The 19,343-nt window shown below is 41.2% G+C and overlaps 1 protein-coding gene across 1 annotated transcript in view; it reads left to right on the top strand.

Moving 5' to 3' along the window:
• The first annotated feature begins 985 nt into the window (after positions 1-985).
• Hat1 (histone acetyltransferase 1) overlaps positions 986-19,343 on the top strand; it is a 46,900-nt gene continuing 28,542 nt past the window's right edge. Inside the window, exons 1-4 of the mRNA XM_021155531.2 lie at positions 986-1,051; positions 1,645-1,740; positions 17,984-18,059; positions 19,144-19,264. Coding sequence (XP_021011190.1) covers positions 1,045-1,051; positions 1,645-1,740; positions 17,984-18,059; positions 19,144-19,264 — 300 coding nt within the window. The 5' untranslated portion in view covers positions 986-1,044. The remainder of the gene's footprint in view (positions 1,052-1,644; positions 1,741-17,983; positions 18,060-19,143; positions 19,265-19,343) is intronic.

A 19,343-nucleotide genomic window follows, 5' to 3' on the forward strand; every position in this document is an offset into this window, starting at 1 on the left:
TCCAAGTGTACCATGTAAGCCAAGGTGGTAAGTCATCTTTTAATATATGTTCATTCCATTGGTTCCTTCTTTTCTAGAGAACCCTGATACACCAAAGATCAACTTTCCAGACGGCATGCATCATTTTAAAGCGTATCAGCAAATGTGTTGACACCAGGGAGTCTGGTGTTTGAATACCATCGTAGAGGTAAATAGCAAATTATCCTCTGGGAGAAAAAAAAAAAATCCAACAGCAACTAAATAATAAGGTCCATGATTAAAAATGGGTAGCATCCTATGATGTAGTTCAAGCCACTAGGACCTCATAAAAGTCCAACTAAATCAAGCCACTTGAGGTAGTGTTAGTAACCACTTTTGGTGAGCTAAATGGTTGTCCAGAAAACTTAAGAGCAAAAGCAGGTATATTTCTAAATTTTAATAGTTGTACACGCGAGCATGTGATCAGAGCACAGCTTTCGGGAGTCTTCCATTTTGGGTCCCTGAGTTCTTTAATATGGTACTATTTTTCAATGTGAGAGCACAAAGAAAGTATATAATGGGTTAGTGGCAGAGCCTTTTGTCTACCATAAGTATGACTCTAAGTTGGACACCCAGCTCCAAAATACGAATAAAATTCAGAGGAACCTTTTAAAATGGGTTATGGCAAAGTTGAATCAAAAAGTTTAAAAACTTCGAAATGAAACCCCCACAGAAAAACTTGAGTTTGGGCCAAAAGATGGGAGGTACAATCGCCTTAAGCAGTCTGAGAATTCACATTAATTTCTAAGCAAGTCTCTAGGGGCCAGCAAGGGCTAGGACGCCAAAGACTTGGGGTGAGGGTATCCTCACGTGCGGTGGCTAGGCAACCGCGGGCGCCTTCTCACGGTGCTAGCCCCGCCTCCTGAGGCACTTCCGCCGCTGCGCGCCTGGACCTTCTCCCTCTCATTGGTTCGCGGCTCGCCGAGGATGGGCGGGGAAAACGCGTAAGTCCTTGCGGTCACTTCCGGCCCGGGAGCGCGCGGGTTGATTTGTCCTTCCTCAGCTGCGGGCGCTCGGAGCTCGGAAATGGCGGGTAAGTTCCCGGGAAAAGTTTAGCAAGGGGAGGAGGCGGGTGCTTCTGGGGAAGAACGTGGAGGCGGCCGTGACAGTGGCCGCCTGGAACTTTCGGGCTCTAGCCGAGGTTCCAGAAGGCCTCTCCCTTCCGCGAGGCACTGAGGGTCGGGGACTGGCTCCCGGTGGGCCGCGCTCGGCGCCCCCGCCCCCGGTGCTGACGCTCGGCGCCTCCCGTGGGCAGCCCGGGCCTTGAGCTCAGGCAAGGCGCGCAGTTTGGTCTGGTGGAGCGCGGTCTGCCTCGGGGCCTTTCACCCCCTCGTTCCCCTTTGCTCACTGTCGCCCTAATGTAACCCATCAGGTCCAGTTCCCGCCAGCTGATCCTCTCCAGGGCCCTGCCCACCTCCCTCCCAGCCAACTTCTGAGCGAGCGCGGTGCTGTCCTGCCCTGGTTCAGGGCACACTCTGGGTCTCCTTACCCTTCAGGATTCCTGAGATCATTTTTTTTAGATGTCCTTTGAGAAAGTCGTTTTTACACTGCCCAACTTGTCACTTAGAATGGAACGTCTGTGCTGTGTGTAGTAGAATCCTCTTGCTGTGCTTTATTCGTTTCTAGCCTTGGAGAAATTTCTGGTGGAGTATAAGAGTGCCGTGGAGAAGAAACTAGCAGAGTACAAGTGTAACACCAACACAGCAATCGAGCTGAAACTAGGTGCGTATGTCCTTTCAGAGGAGTTCTGTGTGTGCAGCCCTGTATTTAACAGAGCCTTTAAAATAGGAAACACAGCTTGAGGTTAAGACGATTACGTAACAGGTACTTTCTGCATTGACTGGACATGGAGATTTTTAGGCAGTTCTAAGTTCATGCGGTAGAAGGGGTAGGGGAAAGATAGTGTGGCAGTAAGTATATGTGATCTCATCTTAAAAATTGCAAATACACCAGGCAGTGGTGCCACATGCCTTTAATCCCAGCACTTGGGAGGCAGAGGCAGGCGGGTTTCTGAGTTCGGGGACAGCCAGAGCTATACAGAGAAACCTGTCTCCGGGGGGAAAAATTGCAAACAGGGGGACGGAGAGATGGCTCAGCGGTTAAGAGCACTGACTGTTTTTCCAGAGGTCCTGAGTTCAAACCCCAGCAACCACATGGTGGCTTACAACCATCTGTAATGAGATCTGATGCTCTCTTCTGGTGCTCATACTTACATATAATTAATCAGTCAATCAATCAATCTTCAGGCCCGAGCGAGCAGGACTGGTAAGAGCACTGACTGCTCTTCAGGAGGTCTTGAGTTCAAATCCTAGAAACTACATGGTGACTCACAAACATCTATGATGAGATCGGATGCCCTCTTCTGGTGTGTCTGAAGACAGCTACAGTGTACTTACATATAATAAATAAATCTTTTTTTTAAAAATTGCAAATATGATAATAACAGCTGTTGGTTAGGATGTGGAAATTCATGGGTTGCTGGTGTTATATCTAAAATGATATAACAACTTTGGTTTGGAAAATATTTTAAATGTATTTTATGTTCATAAGTGCTCTATCTTCATGAATACCAGAAGAGGACATCAGATTCCCACCATGTGTTTGCTGGGAATTGAACTCAAGACCTCTGGAAGAGACCAGTGCTCTTAACCTCTGAGCCATCTCTCCAGCCCTAGTTAAAAAAACAAACATAAATTAGCTACATGAGCCAGCAGTTTTATTACGTGTCTATTCAAGGAAAGCGAAGATGTTCATTTATACATGAATGCTTAAAAGTGAGTTATTTACAATAGCCAAAAAGTGTATACTACCATATTTCCTGCCGTGATGCTAATGGAGAGTAACAGTCTATGGGGGCCAGACTGTAATTGGCCCCTGTCCATAATGTGTAGCAATATGAGGAGGTGTGGCCTTGTTGGAGGAGGTGTGTCACTGTGGGGGTGGGCTTTGAGGTCTCCTGTGCTCAAGCTATGTGCAGTCTGTCTCCTTCCATGCTTCCTGCCATGATTCTAATGGACTAAACTGTAACTATAAGCCAGCCCCAATTAAAGGTTTTCCTTTATAAGAGTTGCTGTGGTCATGGTGTCTCTTCATAGCAATAAAACCCAAACAAAGACACTGTGCCTATTAAATATCCATTTCTCCCAGACTCTAGCCTCTACCATTTTATTTTCTGTTTCTAGAATTTGTCTGAGATAACATCATAAAAGTGCAACCATATAGTATTTGACTATTTTTCATTTAACATGCTACCAAGTTTTATTCACATTGTAGTATATGACATAATTCCTTTAAAGATGAATTAATAGCATTCATCTTTGTGTGTGTCTGTGTGTCCATCCATCCATCCTTTGTCTAGTCAGTCCGTTGATAGACTTTGGGCTGCTTCCACCTTTCAGCTATTGTGAATGAATATAGTTGTGTGAATATCTTCTTTGCAAAAATCTAGCTTTGGATTTTGGTTATGTACGCCGAGGTGGAATTGTTGGTTCATTATAGTTTAGGGAATGTGTGAGGGGTTGGAAGTTATTGAACTTTAGGCTTTATGCATGCTCACCAAATGCTGCTGAGCTACCCAAAAGTTCTGATCCTTGTGTCTCCATCTTCAGTGTGTTGGAATTATAGGTGATTACCATCCCATCTCAGTTATATGGTGCTGCAGATCAAACATGTGGGTCTCATGCAGGCTAGGCAAGCATCCTACCAGCTGAGTTACATGTCCAGACAGACCTATTTGTAATTTTTAAAGGAACTGTCAACAGTTTCTATAGCTACTTTTTTATACCCATTTTTCATTCCTACAAATAAGGCACAAAATTTCAATTTCCCCATATCCTTGTCAGCATTTATTTTGATTTTTCTCTATGGGTTTTTTTTTGTTATTTTTTATTTACAGTAGAAGAATGTGAGGGGAGGTTTAAGCGTGTGTGGCATGCACATGCGTATGTACAGATGGAGGATGTTTATTGAATGTTTTACCTTATTCCTTTGAGGCAGGATCTCTCCCTATGCATGGAGCTCTATTTTTTCTACTAGACTGACTGCCAGTCCAGTGGCCTTCTTGTGGAGAGCTCCATTCCCCACAGCTCTGAGATTACGAGTACATGCAAGACCACACCTGGTTTGTTTTGAGGGATCCTCATAGTCTTGGAATTAACATTTTTCCAAGAGCCCTAGATTCTTTCAGTGAATACTATCTAGAGGCCAAGGTTTGGGTGCTAGATAAGCTCATTCTGTTTGTTGCTCTGACATAGTGACAGTGTGTGTCATAGCCCGCAGAGCTTTGTTGCATTCCCTGGGGGCCTTATCCTCTGAAAGCTGATTGCTGCTGGAGACTGCTTTACTCACATTAGCTTTACCTATTTTACAACTTTAAAACATTCATCCTTGAGTGCTGGGGGTTCAACCTAGGGTCTCCACAAGCTAACTGTATGCTTTACCACTAAAATATTGCCCAGTCCTATTCCTAGAACTTTATTTGAATAGAAGTGAGGTCAGATGTGGTGGCATACTTTAGAGGCAGAGGGCTACATAATGGGACTCTGTCTCAAAAATAAACAAGTAGAGGTTGTTATCACTGTTTATGTAATTCACTATAGTGATTTATTTGTTTCTTCATTTTCTTTCTCTTAAGATTTCTGTATTTTATAGTATGAGTGTTTTGCCTACATATATGTGCATTCCATGTATGTCTGGTGCCCTTGGTGGTTAGGAGAGTCAGACTGCCTGAAATAAATGGTTGTGAGCTACCATGTGGGTGCTGGGAACTGAACCTAGGTCCTCTGCATGAGCAGCAAATGTTCTCAGTTACTGAGCCATTTCTCCAGCCTTATGTTAGCTTCTTAATAATTTGCATTTATTATTGAGCTAAATACTCTAGTATAGACGTTAAAGACTTGTGTCTTTTTTAAAAAGTTGACTTTTAAAATTTATTTTGTTTTTAAGATGGGTTTTATTCATCGTAGGCTGGCCTCAGACTTGATATGTAATAGCTCGGGATGACCCTGATCTTTCTCCACCTCTTGAGTGCTGGCATTATAGGCATGTCCAGTTTCTGTGGTACTAGGACTCAAACCTCGGGCCTCATGCATCTTAGGCAAGTAGTCTACCAACTGAGCAATGTCCCCAACCATGAATTTATAACTCTTTGTTATAAAGTATTTCACCTCTTTCCAGTAATAAAAACATCTCTTCATCTCTGTCCCCTCATTAACTTCTTATCTTGCTTTATATTAATATCTATTAATTTATATCTATCTTACTCTAGTAAGATAGATACTAATCTTATTATAAGATAATTTTTTAAACACTTTATATTTTTGTTTCTGTGTATCTGTGTGTCTCTATCTGCACATGGAGGGGCTAGAAGAGGGTGTGGGAGTCCCTGGAGCTGAATTTACAAGCAGTTGTAAGCAGCCTAGTGTAGGTGCTGGGAGCCAGAGTGCTCAAGAGCAGCAAGCACTTTAACCACTGGGCCATCTGGGTGGACAACATGTTCATTTGTTGATGCCAAGAATATCAGACAAGGAAAAATTACTGGGAAGGAAAGGGATATTTATAGATTTGATATCTTTGAGAATATAAGAGGAGAAAGTACTCCATTTGTCAGTTGACTAGCCTTAGGTAGTGTCTTAGTTACAGCTCTTATGCTGTGAAGAAATGCTGTGACCAAGGCAGTTTATAAGAGAAAGCATTTAATTGGGGGGTTGCTTACACTTTTATAGGGTGAGTCCATGACTATCATGTTAGGGACCATAGCAGCAGGTGCGCAAGCATGGCACTACAGCAGTAGCTGAGAGCTTACATCTATCTGGTCTACAAGCAAGAGTCAGCAAGAGCAAGGTCTGGCATGAGCTTTTGAAACCCCAAAGCCCACCCCCCAGTGACATAACCTACTCCAACAAGGTCACATCTAATCCTTCCTATACAGTCTTTGAGCTGGGAACCAAACATTCAAATAAATGAGCCTATGGGGACCATTTCCATTCAAACCACCACACTCCACTCCCTGACCCCCATATAGCTATATATATATATATATGTATACATTATATATATATATATATATATATATATATATATATATATATATCATAATGCAAAATGCATTCAGTCCTCATAGTCCTCCTTTACAGTTAACACTTATAAGTGCCAAAGTTCAAAGTCTCTGCTGAGACTCAAGGCAAATATAAAATAAAACAAAGCAAATTACGCATTCCCAGCTTACTGTGTGGCACAATATGCATTACAAAAGGAGGGGTGGGTGTAGTGAGATACTGGACCAAAGCAAAACTGAAACCCAGCAGAGCAAACTCCAAATCCCAAAAACACATCTGATGTCAAAGGGATCTTCAGATCTCCACTCTTTCCAGCTTTGTTGACTGCAACAAATTTCTGTACTGGTTCCACACCCTGCACGCAGCTCTCCTCAGCATGGCTCTGGCATCTCCAATATTTAGGGTTGCAACACCTTCCAAGCTAAACTTTTGTAACTTCATACAATGACCTCTCTGAACCTCCATGAAGGGACTCTCCTCCTGCATGCCTCAGCTGCTTTCTTTGGCCTTGGAGAAAACCCCTTTCCACAACTTCTTGACTCCTGTATCCTTGCTGAAGTCAGAACACTTCACTGAAGTGGTTAAGTCTGCTGCCTGCTTGGACTGAGTCCTGGCTCCTCTTCCTGCATTACATTTGCATAAGTGTTGATTTGATGCTTTCCCTGTTGAATAACAAATTGGAAGCTTAGCTGAGTGGGGTCTTGCCTCAGGACACCACTCCATTTAATCCATTTCCCCTAAACTCTTTGAGCACAGGATTTGGCTCCAACATTAAATTTCCTGGTACTCTTTTTTTTCTCCTCAAACTGTACATTTTGTATTTTTCTTTTTGGCCCTGTTTTCTCTTCATCATTGTAAATCTGTGTGATCACTAATAACCATGTGACAGCAAATACTGGGCTCTCTTAATCTCTGCCAATACCATAATCCAAAACTCTTCAATTTTACCTCCAGCATATTCTAAGGACAAGGACAAAATGCAGGTATATTTCTTTATCAGTATTACAAGAATGGTCTGTAGCTAAGTTGCTAAGGTTGGTCTCCTGAGACCTTGTGAGCTGGGCCTTCATAGTCTACATTGCTCTCAGCACTGCTGTTCTCCACACTTGTAGGATGGTCTATTTTGTACTGCTTACAACATTGAACAGCTTTCCTAGGTCAGAGTCCTAGAGTCCATGTTCTTCCAACGAGCAGCATGGTTAGGACTGTCACAGCAATTATTCCAGTCCCTGTTACCAACTTCAGGCTTAGTTTCTTTTCTATTGCTGTGAAGAGATTTCTATGACTACTGTTAGATGATTAGAGACAGTGGAAAGAGGCTAAGTCTGGGACTCTTATTCATAGTGAGGAGACACTTTGTTACCCTTGTATGTGGATGGCTAAGATGTCTACAGAGGAAGATGGGATGTGATCCCTTATAGGAATGGAAATGACTTCTGTAGCCTGTAAAGGAAGCTGGGAAATAAAAGTCTTTCAGCAGGAAACTATCATTTCTAACTCTGGAGAGAATATTAAAAACGCAGGGTTTTTTGTTTTATGTTTTTTGTCTGGAGGGGTTAGGTCTAGGTCCATTAAAGAGGGGGTACCTGGTCATGTTGCAGCAGGTCTTAACATCATGGGCGCCATCCTGTGTTCATGAAGCGACTTGGAAAGTAATTATTAGAGGGCTGTAAGCAGGTGATTTGGTTACAGAGTTGAGCTGAGAGCTCCCTGGAAAGTTGAGGGGTAAGGAGGGACAGAGGTGGGACAAGTGAGCACAGTTGATCTAGGTTGACAGTGACTCGTCCCATTGCCAGGCCTGTTGCACCAAAATGAGGTAGCTGAAGTAGCAGAGAGCTATAGAACATCAAAGGGAAGGGACAGTAGAAAGAAGAGGAATAATAGAATTGTAGCTAGCCTGGGGTAAAAGGGATGAAGGTCCCTTTCTTGTTAAAGATTTATTTAGTTATGTATATGAGTACACTGTTGCTGTTTTCATCTACACTAGATGAGGGCATTGGATGGTTGCAAGCCACTGTGTGGTTGCTGGGAATTGAACTTAGGACCTTTGGAAGAGCAGCCAGTTTTCTTAACCACTGAGCCATCTCTCCAGCCCAACGAAGATCCCTTTTAACAGAGTTTCTCCACAATATCTAAAAGATCTTTTTTGAAGATGTGTCAGGAGAAAATGGAACTGTCATGGTAGGCAAGCTCTTGGGAGAGTTTGTGTGGAACATTTTGCTTAGGTAGAGTGAAGGTCAGTAAGCACAATAATTAGAAGACGGTAAAACATAAGCGTGAGGATAAGGAGGAAAAGATGATCACAGGAATGAGCCAGATTGGGAGGGAACCAAAAGCCCATACATAGGATATGCTGGTTAGTCCCATGTCAACTTGACACACAAACTAGAGTTAGGGAGGGAACCTCAACCGAGAAAATGTCTCCATAATATTTGGCTGTAAAGCATTTTCTTCCTTAGTGATTGATGGGGGAGGGTCCAGCCCATTGTGGGTGGTTTCATCCCTGGGCTGGTGGTCATGGGCTCTATAAGAAAGTAGGTTGAAGTAGCTAGGCGTAGCAAGACATTAAGTGGCACTCTTCCATGGCTTCTGCATCAGCTCTTGCCTTCAGGATCCTGCTCTATTTGAGTCCTGCCATGACTTCCTTCAATGATGAACAATGCTGTGGAAGTATAAGCTGGATAAAATCTTTTCTCCCTGACGTGCTTTTTGGTCATGGTGTTTATATGCAATAGAAACCCTAAGACATAGGAGGAAGCTTATTGTTGAAAAGTTTCTGGTGCCTATCTGTAGGCCCCATTTTAAACTAGTTAGGATTTGTTAGCTTGGAAGCAGTGTGCTCACAGAAGAAAGCACAAATCCTATTCTAGTAGTCAGATATAGTCCTTTTTTAATTTTGGAGTACTGCAGCAGTCAAGGAATTGAGCTGGTCCTGAAAGATGTTAAGCTAATGTGAGCTGGTGAGACAGAAAGGTTCATTGATGCAGAAATGGCTTCAGTCCAGTTGTTTTTGTTCCAAAACAATGTCCAGAGTAGCAAGAAAAGGGATGAGTTGGATGTCCCATGGTCCATTAGTTCCCCTTTTTAGAGGTTCCCTAAACTGCTTAGGGGTTTGGGGCATCTCTCTCAGTAACTCCTCAAGGCTGCCAGAGGTTGATGAGGGAGGGGAGCAACAACTAGCAGTGGAAGAGGATCCATCCAAGGGGCCATAATAAAAGTTAAGTTGGCAACTATCCATAACAGAAGTCAGGGAGGAATATCTATAAATTTGTGGGGAACATTAAGAGACACAAAACAAAGTTATACGAGGAAAACGTTTATATCAAGATTAAAATGAGTTAAATGCAATAGTAGATCTGACTGAACCACAAACCAAGAGTTCTGTGGAAGGATATTAGCTCTTTGTTTACATCAGACTCCTGCCTAAGGAACAAGCACCGGGGAGCTTGTGAAAGAAGTCACTTAGCCTGGCAGTAGTGGCGCACGCCTTTAATCCCAGCACTCGGGAGGCAGAGGCAGGCAGATTTTTGAGTTTGAGGCCAGCCTGGCCTACCGAGTGAGTTCCAGGTCAGCCAGGCTACACAGAGAAACCCTGTCTCGAAAAACCAAAGTTGACATCCAAGGAATGAATCTGAACAGAAAATGCCTAAGTGATACTACTTGCTTTTACATACACAAATATACTTTGTATATTTCAAATGTTAACAATAGCAGCTATTATTAACAAACAAAAAAACAGTATCTTGAGTAAAACAAAATTTTTGGTTAGAAACAATTTGATAAGGTATTTGTAAAATTGGGATTATTCACTTAAATGACCATATCTACTATTTGAAAACATGACAATACTTATTTTTGTTAACATCAAATTGTTATACCTATATTCCAAGAGACAGTGTAATTGTAAGTTTTATTTCTCAAAAAAAAAAAAGTTATTTTTAATTTTCAATTTAGGAAGTAGACAGTGTCTACTCTGTTGAGAATAAATGATTCACTTTACAAAGTTCTCTAAAATTAACTCTATTAACAGAACCTTTAAAAAAACTCAACATTTTTATTCAATACACTGAACCAACAGATGAAAGATGAAAGCTGTCATAGCAGATCTGTAGTAAATCATAGACTGAATTGACAAGGCTAAAGACAACTCCTGCAAATTTGTCAGATCTCTAGGTTACCCATGTACTGATGGAAGTAAGCATATTTCTTAATATCATTCTGTTTAAAAATAGATTGGTTGTTTAGAGACATAAGTTATAAAGCAAGATAACCAAATTAAGCTTTAACACATACTGGCTTTTGGAATTTCTTAGAAAATAATCTGCAAGCATCATTGCTAAAGCTTTGTATACTTCTTGTGGGCTTTAAGGTAGGAGTTCAGGCACTGGCCCTGGAGCTCTTTATCTGCATACAGGCTAGATAATAGTCTCAGAAAATCCCAAGTGAGCCCAGGCTGGAGAGAATCGCCTTCATTCTTACCCTCCTAAAGAGTATAAAGGCCTGGGATATCACTTAATAGAATTGTTTGTGAGTCTACAAATACAAAAACCAACTGTCAAAGACACTGCTTGGATATTCTAAATAACTTTTCAAAGCTGTGAGTTTGATGACAGAATATCTAGCATCCGCCACCAATGAGGGAACAGGGTGGTTAGGGTATGGATCTGGGAATTAGCTTTTGCTAAGGGGAAGGATTGAATGCCAAGGTAAAGGGCATGCCCAACTAAACTAGCTTGCAGGTCCCATCCTAGTCAGTTGAGAGACTTATATGTACAAGGTTTTCCTGTTCATGGCATCTTCATATGTCACTTCCAGAGACATTGAGGTCAGAGTGATTTGCCTCTCTGTTTGAGACATTTAGGATGTGGATGTACACTGTGAGATCCATTAAGCTATAATCCATCCCATAATAATAATGGGATGTCCATGTGAGACATGAGAAGTAATTAATCTTTATATAAAGAGGAGGTTTTTGCCTGGTGATGCCTCTCTAGTCTAATAAAAGGGAGGGAGCTGCAAGGCTAAGCAGAGGGCTTAGTGGGTGCTGCCTCATTGATTTCTACCACAAGGTCAGCTTAGCCAAGATGGTGAAGTCATGTGGATACCAAGATGGCAGCAAGGCACCTGGTGGTTGGTTATGTGATTATCAGCCACATGGTGTTCAAAGATGAGGCTATCTGGCACCCTCTTCCTAAGGAAAACAAGTGTTAAATCCAAGTTACATGTATGATATGTTACAGCAAATGAAGATTATACATCCTTTTAAAATCACACTCGGGCCGGGCGTGGTGGCACAAGCCTTTAATCCCAGCACAAGCCTTTAATCCCAGCACTGGGGAGGCAGAGGCAGGCGGATTTCTGAGTTCGAGGCCAGCCTGCTCTACAGAGTGAGTTCCAGGACAGCCAGGGCTACACAGAGAAACCCTGTCTTGAAACCGCCCCCCCCACCCCCAAATCACTCGGTGAACTTACAAATTTTAAAATACTAGCAATGCTTTATAAAAGCTTTAAAGATAATTTGGGCCCAACCCCAAATCTAGAACCAAACTTCTCTTCTCTTCTCTTCTCTTCTCTTCTCTTCTCTTCTCTTCTCTTCTCTTCTCTTCTCTTCTCGATTAGATATTATCTTTATTTACATTTCAAATATTTTCCCCTTTCCAGGTCTCCCCTTTGGAAACCGCCTCGCCCATTTCCCCCTCCCCCTGGCTCTATGAGGGTGCTCCCCGACCCATCCACTCCAGTCCTCCTGCCCTGGCATTCACCTACACTGGGGCATCAAACCCCCTCAGGCCCAAGGGTCTCTCCTCCCACTGATGTCCAACAAGGCCATCCTCTGCCACATATGTGGCCAGTACCATGGGTTGCTTCCTGTGTATTCTTTGGTTGGTGGTCCAGTCCCTGGGAGTTCCAAGGGGAGGTCTGGCCAGTTAACACTGTTGCTCCATCCATGGGGCAGCAAAACCCCTCAGCTCCTTCAGTCCCTTCTCTAACTCCTCCATTGGGGACTCTTTCTCCAACCCCCAGGCTCAGTCCAATAGTTGGCTGTGAGCTTCCACCTCTGTCTTTGTCAGGCTCTTAATAGAGCCTCTCAGGAGACAGCCATATCAGGCTTCTATCAGCAAGCACTTCCCAGCATCCACAATAGTGTCTGGGTTTGGTGGCTGTATATGGGGTAGATCCTCAGGTGGGGCAGTCTCTGGATGGCCTTTCCTTCAGTCTCTGCTCCATACGTTGTCTCCATATTTCCTTCTGTGAGTATTTTGTTCCCCCTTCTAAAAAGCACCGAAGCATCCACATTTTGGTCTTCCTTCTTAGGCTTCATATGGTCTGTGAATTGGATCTTGGGTGTTCTGAACTTTTGGGTTCAACAGTGAGTAAAAACTGTGTTTTAGAACCCATTTTTTTTTTTTTAGTAGAATAGTACAGCATGAAACAATGTTTCAATACATACCCAAAAGACATGTAAAGCACTGTAGGCTGAATCCAGTGATGTACATATCCATATTCAGTTTGTGTGCGACTGAAGATGGAAACAGACAACCTGAAATGCTCTTATCTCTTAGCTGTCAGAGATATAAGCAGGAATTTCCAGGTTTGGAGAGACAGAAACACAATAGGTCAAAAGCATAAAGCAAAAGAGGTCTATGGACATGCAAGTTTGGCGGCCCAGCAGATATAGTGTTAGGCATTCTGACTCTGGGTGTGGCTGTAAACTAGAGTCTTGAAGGATTAAAGTAAACTGAATTCTATGGGGGAGGGGCCTTGGACCAAGCTACCATTCAATCTTACAGAGTTACCTATCATTTTAGGTAATCAAAAATTATGAATGGTAGCCATTTTCCAGTGTATATTGAAGGCAGATTTGCATTGAAAGATTAAGTTCTAATTGGGTCCCCTTTAAGTTAGCCCTCAAACAGGCAAATGAGTTTCTTTTGGTACAGAAAATTTGAAACCCATGGATGGACTCAGGACCAAGGTGTAGACAGGGTTCAGTGTCTAGTTGCTCACAAAATCCTCCAAGTCTGGAAATGACCAAATGTGCTTAGAAAGTAAGGTCATGTTTCAGCCTATACAGCTCCAGGATTAAGCCATGGCAGGGCAAGTGTAAGGTTGTTGGCTCTTGTCTGGCTGAGCTGATTGAATGGTAGGTCAGTGGAGAATTCAGAATTCTAAAGCCAAACTTTCTTCCAGCAGTGAAGCCTTTGACCAAAAGTGCCAGTGAATTAAGCTCCAGTGACACCCCCCCCCCCCAGTGCCTAACTTGGTGCCTCTGTGTTAGCTCCATAATTACCATGACCCAGCATTTTACTATGTTGTGGGTGGGGGGGTGTTGAATGTAGTGTGGTTCCCCCACATAGTTCAGAATATGTCAAGGAGAGAGAGAAAGGATAAAGAGTGAAGATAAAAGGCTGCTAGGGAGAAAAGAGGGGGCCTACCTGGCCTGCTCTTAGCCTGGGATTGTATGAAACTCAGGGAGGTTTGTCTGTGGGTTTGAGACATTTTTAGACTCAGATTTACTATCCTGGGTCTTTGGCAGCATAGGTTAGATTATTAAAGGGCAGCTGTAAAAAGATACAAAGGTTTGGTTTGATCTTAGGCAGGACTATGTTTATTCACTGTAGGGGGCACTTTGTCGCTTAGTATGTATGGTTTGCCAAAGTGCCTACAGAGTAATGCCATTATAGTGGCAGAAATGACTTCTGTAGTCCACAAGGGAAGCTGAGAAATGTAGTCTTTCAGCAGGAAACTATCAAATAAGGCAATTTATAAAAGGATGCGTGTAATTGGAGGCTTGCTTAGTTCCAGAGCATTAGTCCATGATGATCATGGCAGGCAGGGATGGTACTGGAGCAGTAGCTGAGAGCTTTATATCTTACATAAAAGGTAGAGGTAGAGAGAGTGAAATTGCCTGGTTTAGGCTTCTTCAACCTTAAAGCTCATCCCCAGTGATACACATCTTCTAACAAGGCCTTCTAGTTCTTCCTAAAACAGTTCCACCAACTAGGGAACCAAGCATTCAAGTAAATGATCCCGGGTGGCCATTCAAACCACCATAGTTATTAAACTTGAAAAGTTGATTAAAAATCACATTCTTTAAAGATTTATTTTTTATGTTATGTATATGAGTGCCCTATCTGCATGTGCACCTGCAGGCCAGAAGAGGTCCTCAGATCCCATTATAGATGGTTGTAAACCACCATGTGGTTGCTGGGAATTGAACTCAGGACCTCTGGAAGAGCAGCCAGTAGTAGTCTTAACCGCTGAACCATCTCTCCAGTCCCCTAAATTCACATTTTGTTAATTCCTTAGTCTTAGTCTTTTGAGATAAGGACACATGGTAGACTGTCCTGAAACTCATGTACCCAAGTCTAGCCTTGAACTCTTAATCTTCTTCTGTGTTTTTTCTAAAAATTACAGAAATGTTATTCAAAAGGAAGATTTATTGTAGACCATACGGTATTATAGCAATCAGGCACCATTAAAATAATGAGTGATACAGGTTTCATGGAAGGAAAAGTTTTAGTGATTTTTTTTTTTTTTCTCAGTCGAGAGATAGATGAGAGAAGGTGTTAGGTTTTTTTTCCTGTTCTGTTAAACTTTGAGATAGGTCATGTGGTACAGCTTAGGCCGACCTAGAGCTCATTGTGTGGCTCAGCCTGTCCATGAATCTGCACTACTTCTGCCTTGGTCTCCTCTGTGCCGGGATTGTAGACATACTTGCCACACTAGGCTTATTTCCACATCTGTTCACTCTTCTGTCTATTGGAGTAATATGTTCTGCTGAATTTTTAGAAAGGGCAGAACAAAGCAAAAGTAAAAGTTACCCATAGTTCATCACTAAGCAATTCCTTTTGTATAGTAATTTAGGCATTTTATCATGCATCTACTTTTTGCCATGGTGCTACAGCTGCATTTAAAGTCTTAAAAATATTAATGTTCCTGTTATCCAGGAGAGTTTGCACATAAATATGCATTATTGTGATGCTCAACCTTAAACTTCATAAAGTCTAAGCTGTATCACTAGCCCTTTTCAGATTTAACAGTGGGCAGTATTTGACTAGGCTTCTTTTTATTTTTTCCTTTCAAGTTTTAGAGTGAGAAATGTCAAACATCTAAAAATTGAAAATATAAAATATAACACAACTTTAATAATTAACACTTGCTGTATTTGCTTTAATGTATATTTTGGTAAATTATTTGAAAGTAGCTTTCTGTACATAGATGTCTTCTCTCATGAACTTGTCTTCATATGTACACATAAACATAATGCTATTATCAAAGCTAATAGTAATTTCTTTGTTCCTCTGGCCATCCTCAAGTTCCTTTACTAATAAAAGTGGTGGTGGTAGGGTCAGGGGATGGCTTAGCTATTAAAGGCTGGGCTTATAACCAAAACGTCAAAAATTTTTCTTAAAGTAGGATCTACTCAAGGTTGCTTTATTTATTTGCATTTTGTGTGTGTGTGTGTGATGCTGAGGACTGAATTAAGACCTTGCTCTTGGTAGTGAGCACTCTAGTCCTGAGCTAGTCCCATGTTCTCCATTGGGTTGTAATTTCTTTCTTAATCTCCTTTAACTTAGAACTGTCAATCTTTCCTATATACAGTTTCTCTAGATCATTAGTTTGAGAGAATAATGTCAATGTATAGAATTATTAGACAAATCTATGTTATGAATTTATTTGTCTTACATTTTCTTAAATTTTCTCTATTTCCTGAAAATTGTAAAAATTTTAAAATTGATTAGGTTTAGGAAAAGGTAAGAAGGCTTCATGAATCGTCGATGACGTCATACTGCATTGAATAACTCAGTGAGCACAGAATGTTAGTCTTTCCCACAGTGTGCGCTGTTGAGTTTTATGCCAGAGTGAAAGTTACCTCGTTTTTACCTTCTGTAGAGTGGTGATCTTCTGGTGATATTTTGCATGCAGTGAATGACTTCACTGACCATGACAACTGTGGAAATCTTCATCTTTTCATTCTTCAGTTGTGTAAGGCCTTTTTCAAAAACTACAGCTTGCTGTGCAGTGGTGGCTCATGTCTTTAATCCCAGTACTCAGGAGGCAGAGGCAGGTAGATCTCTTGAGTTCAAGGCCAGCCTAGTCTACAGATTGAGTTCTAGGATGGTCATGGTTACACAGAGAAATTCTGTCTTGAACCACTCTGCCCCCCCCCCCCCCAAAAAAAGAAATTACTACATTCTTATTTCAAACAATTCTTTTTGGAAGCAGCAGTAGAACATGGTACTTGTGAAAAAGTTAGAGGACACCTTGTGGGAGTTGGCTTTCCTTTTTCCACCAAGCAGTTTTCTAGGATTGAACTCAGGCTATCTGGGTAGGCAGCCAAGTGCCTTTACCCATTGAGGCATGTCGTCAGTCTAGTCAGTTTAGTATTTTTGATAATTTTTTTATAGCATATATTAGGAAAGTATCCAGTAAATCAGTATCTGTACTATACAAATCTATACAGTATCTATACAAATAACGCAACACATTTCCATCTTTGATTGGTTGAGATAGAAGTTGAGGGGCATTCTCAAGATTGTAGGAAATGGGAGTTTAGTGTAGATGCTGGTGTTCCCAGACATCTAAGCAGTGTTTATAAGAAACAGTGTTGCTGGGCAGTGGTGGTGACACCTTTAATCCCAGCACTCAGGAGGCAGAGGCAGGTGGATCTCTTGAGTTCAAGGCCAGCATGGTCTTCAGAGACAGTTCCAGGATAGCCAGAGCTACATAGAGAAACTGTCTCAAAAAAACCAAAAAAGACAAAATTGGTGCTGGTAGTTTACTCCCAAATAGTTCCCATCTTATATATTTATCATAAAAGTAGAGCAAGATAAATATGAGTATCATTCCAGCATTATTTGCTTGCTTGTTTTGCAGTATAGGGATTAAGCCCAGGATCTCTTGGTCATGCTGGGCATTAAGCTGTATCTTCAGGCCATGCAGCATAACTTTTTATTTTATTCTCTGAAGCAGATTTTGTGTAACAGCTCTGCCTATCTTGGAACTTGATTTATGTAGACCAGGTTGGTCTTGAACTCACAGAGATCCAGCTGCCTCTGCCTCCTGAGTGCTGGGATAAAGGTGTGTGGCACCATGCCTGGCTATTTTTAATTTTATTTAATTAAATTAAATAAATTTAAAATAAATTAATTAATTTATTATTAATTTTTTATTTTTGTTTTATGTGTATGAATGGTTTGCCCATGTGTATGTATATGCATCACACGCATGCCTGGTTGATGAAGAAGGCATAGGATCCCCTGGAGCTGGAGTTAACAGACTAAGCTGCTTTGTTTTTCTTGGGAACTGAACCTAGGTTCTCTTAGAACGGTAATTCTTAAAATGCAGAGCCATCGTTCCAGTCCCCAAGCAGCATTATTTTTAAGAGAAGGAAAACAACAGTAAAATATTAAATGTCATCTCAAAGTCAAAAAACAAGATGGGGCCTGGTGAGATGGCTTAAACAAGCCTGATCTGAGTTCAGTCATCACAAGTTAGATAACGAGCAGGAGAGAACCAGCTGCATAGTTGTCCTCTGACCACCACTACCCACACACACACATTCGATGTCTCTGATGGCATGTTAGGGCCGTACATCATCACACTCAGTTAAGAATGGTTTATACACTGTTGGTTTTGTTTTATGGATGCTGTATCTCAAAGTGTCCTTTTCTGGGGTTGTTTCCTCTTTCATTGTGTATGAAATGTAGAAAAGTAAAAACTGAATCACATACTGAGTTTCTCAGATTTAGAATAAGTAGGCTTTTGATGCCGAAGCTTTAGTGTAAGGAGAAGAAACATTTTGAGTAAGGAGAATATTGGCAGTATCCTACTGTAGTGAAATTCTTGAAATAGAAATGTCTGTCACCTCTAATGTCTAGCTATATATTTCTTCTTTTGAACAGTTCGTTTTCCTGAAGATCTTGAGAATGACATTAGAACTTTCTTTCCTGAATATACCCATCAGCTCTTTGGGGATGAGTAAGTAACATATTTGCTAAATTAATATGGTCAAAACAAAACAATACTATATTTTCTCTTAGGATTTAAAGTCGGATTTTATTTTTTTAACTCTTGTTTTTCATGATGATTTTTAAAATGTATATTAGAAAAATAGTTTATGCATTGAGCACCACTTTGTATATAATACCTATTATTTACAACAACAGATGTATATTTGAATTTTGACTGCAGTATTAGCCATTGCATTTCTATTTTGTGCATGGGTAGACTTGAACAATTATCTAAGGACATATAAGTGGCTAGAATTCAGATCACACAATCTAGACTTAATAGTCATTATAACTATTTTTTAGTTTTTCTACCTCTTGTCATACTACTTGCAGTATAACCTCCTGAACTGTAGAAAGTTTCACTCAATGATTTAAAAAGCAATTCAAGAAACGTGTGTGCACACACACCTGTGTATGTAATAGTGCATAGAAAGCAGAGGATGTTGATGTCCTGCTCCTATACACTTCATCTTATTCCTTTGAGAATAAGAAGGGTCTCTAACTAAACCTGGAGCTAGGCCAGTGGCAAGAAGCTCCAGCTAGTCTCCTTTCTCCACTCCCCACAGCACTGGCAGTACGGGCACATGCACAGATACCTGACTTTTTATGTGTGTGCCCCAATTTAAAATCCATTTTTTTAAAGACTTATTTATTTAATATATGTGAGTGCTCTGCATGTACACCTGCATGCCAGAAGAGGACATCAGATCACATTGTAGATGGTTGTGAGTCACCATGTGGTTGACACAGGTTCAATTCCCAAATTGAACCTGTGTCTTTTGGAAGAGCAGCCCGTGCTCTTAACTGCTGAGCCATCTCTCCAGCCCGGTGCTGCGATTTAAACTCAGCTCCTTAAGCTTGTATAGCAAGTGCTCTTACCTATTAAGCCATCTTTCCAGACTCTAGAAATAACCTTAAATATGTCCTGGAATGTAGTTTAACTTCACAGGCAACTGTATGATTTTAAATTTGTTTATATGTTATAGTTAATACTTTTCAATGACTTGGCAAAAATTTATTCGGCTGCTTTTTGTTTTTGCTTTTTATCTCAGTGAAACTGCTTTCGGTTACAAGGGCCTGAAGATCTTGCTGTACTATATTGCTGGTAGCCTGTCAACACTGTTCCGTGTTGAATATTCATCTAAAGTTGATGAGAACTTTGATTGTGTGGAGGTAAGAATAGAAAGAAATGTATATTAACTTTTCTACTTGAGTATAAGAGAAGGGTTTTTGGTTGTTTTTTTTTTTTTTT

Source organism: Mus caroli, chromosome 2 (assembly GCF_900094665.2).
Source record: "Mus caroli chromosome 2, CAROLI_EIJ_v1.1, whole genome shotgun sequence".
Taxonomy (NCBI): domain Eukaryota; kingdom Metazoa; phylum Chordata; class Mammalia; order Rodentia; family Muridae; genus Mus; species Mus caroli.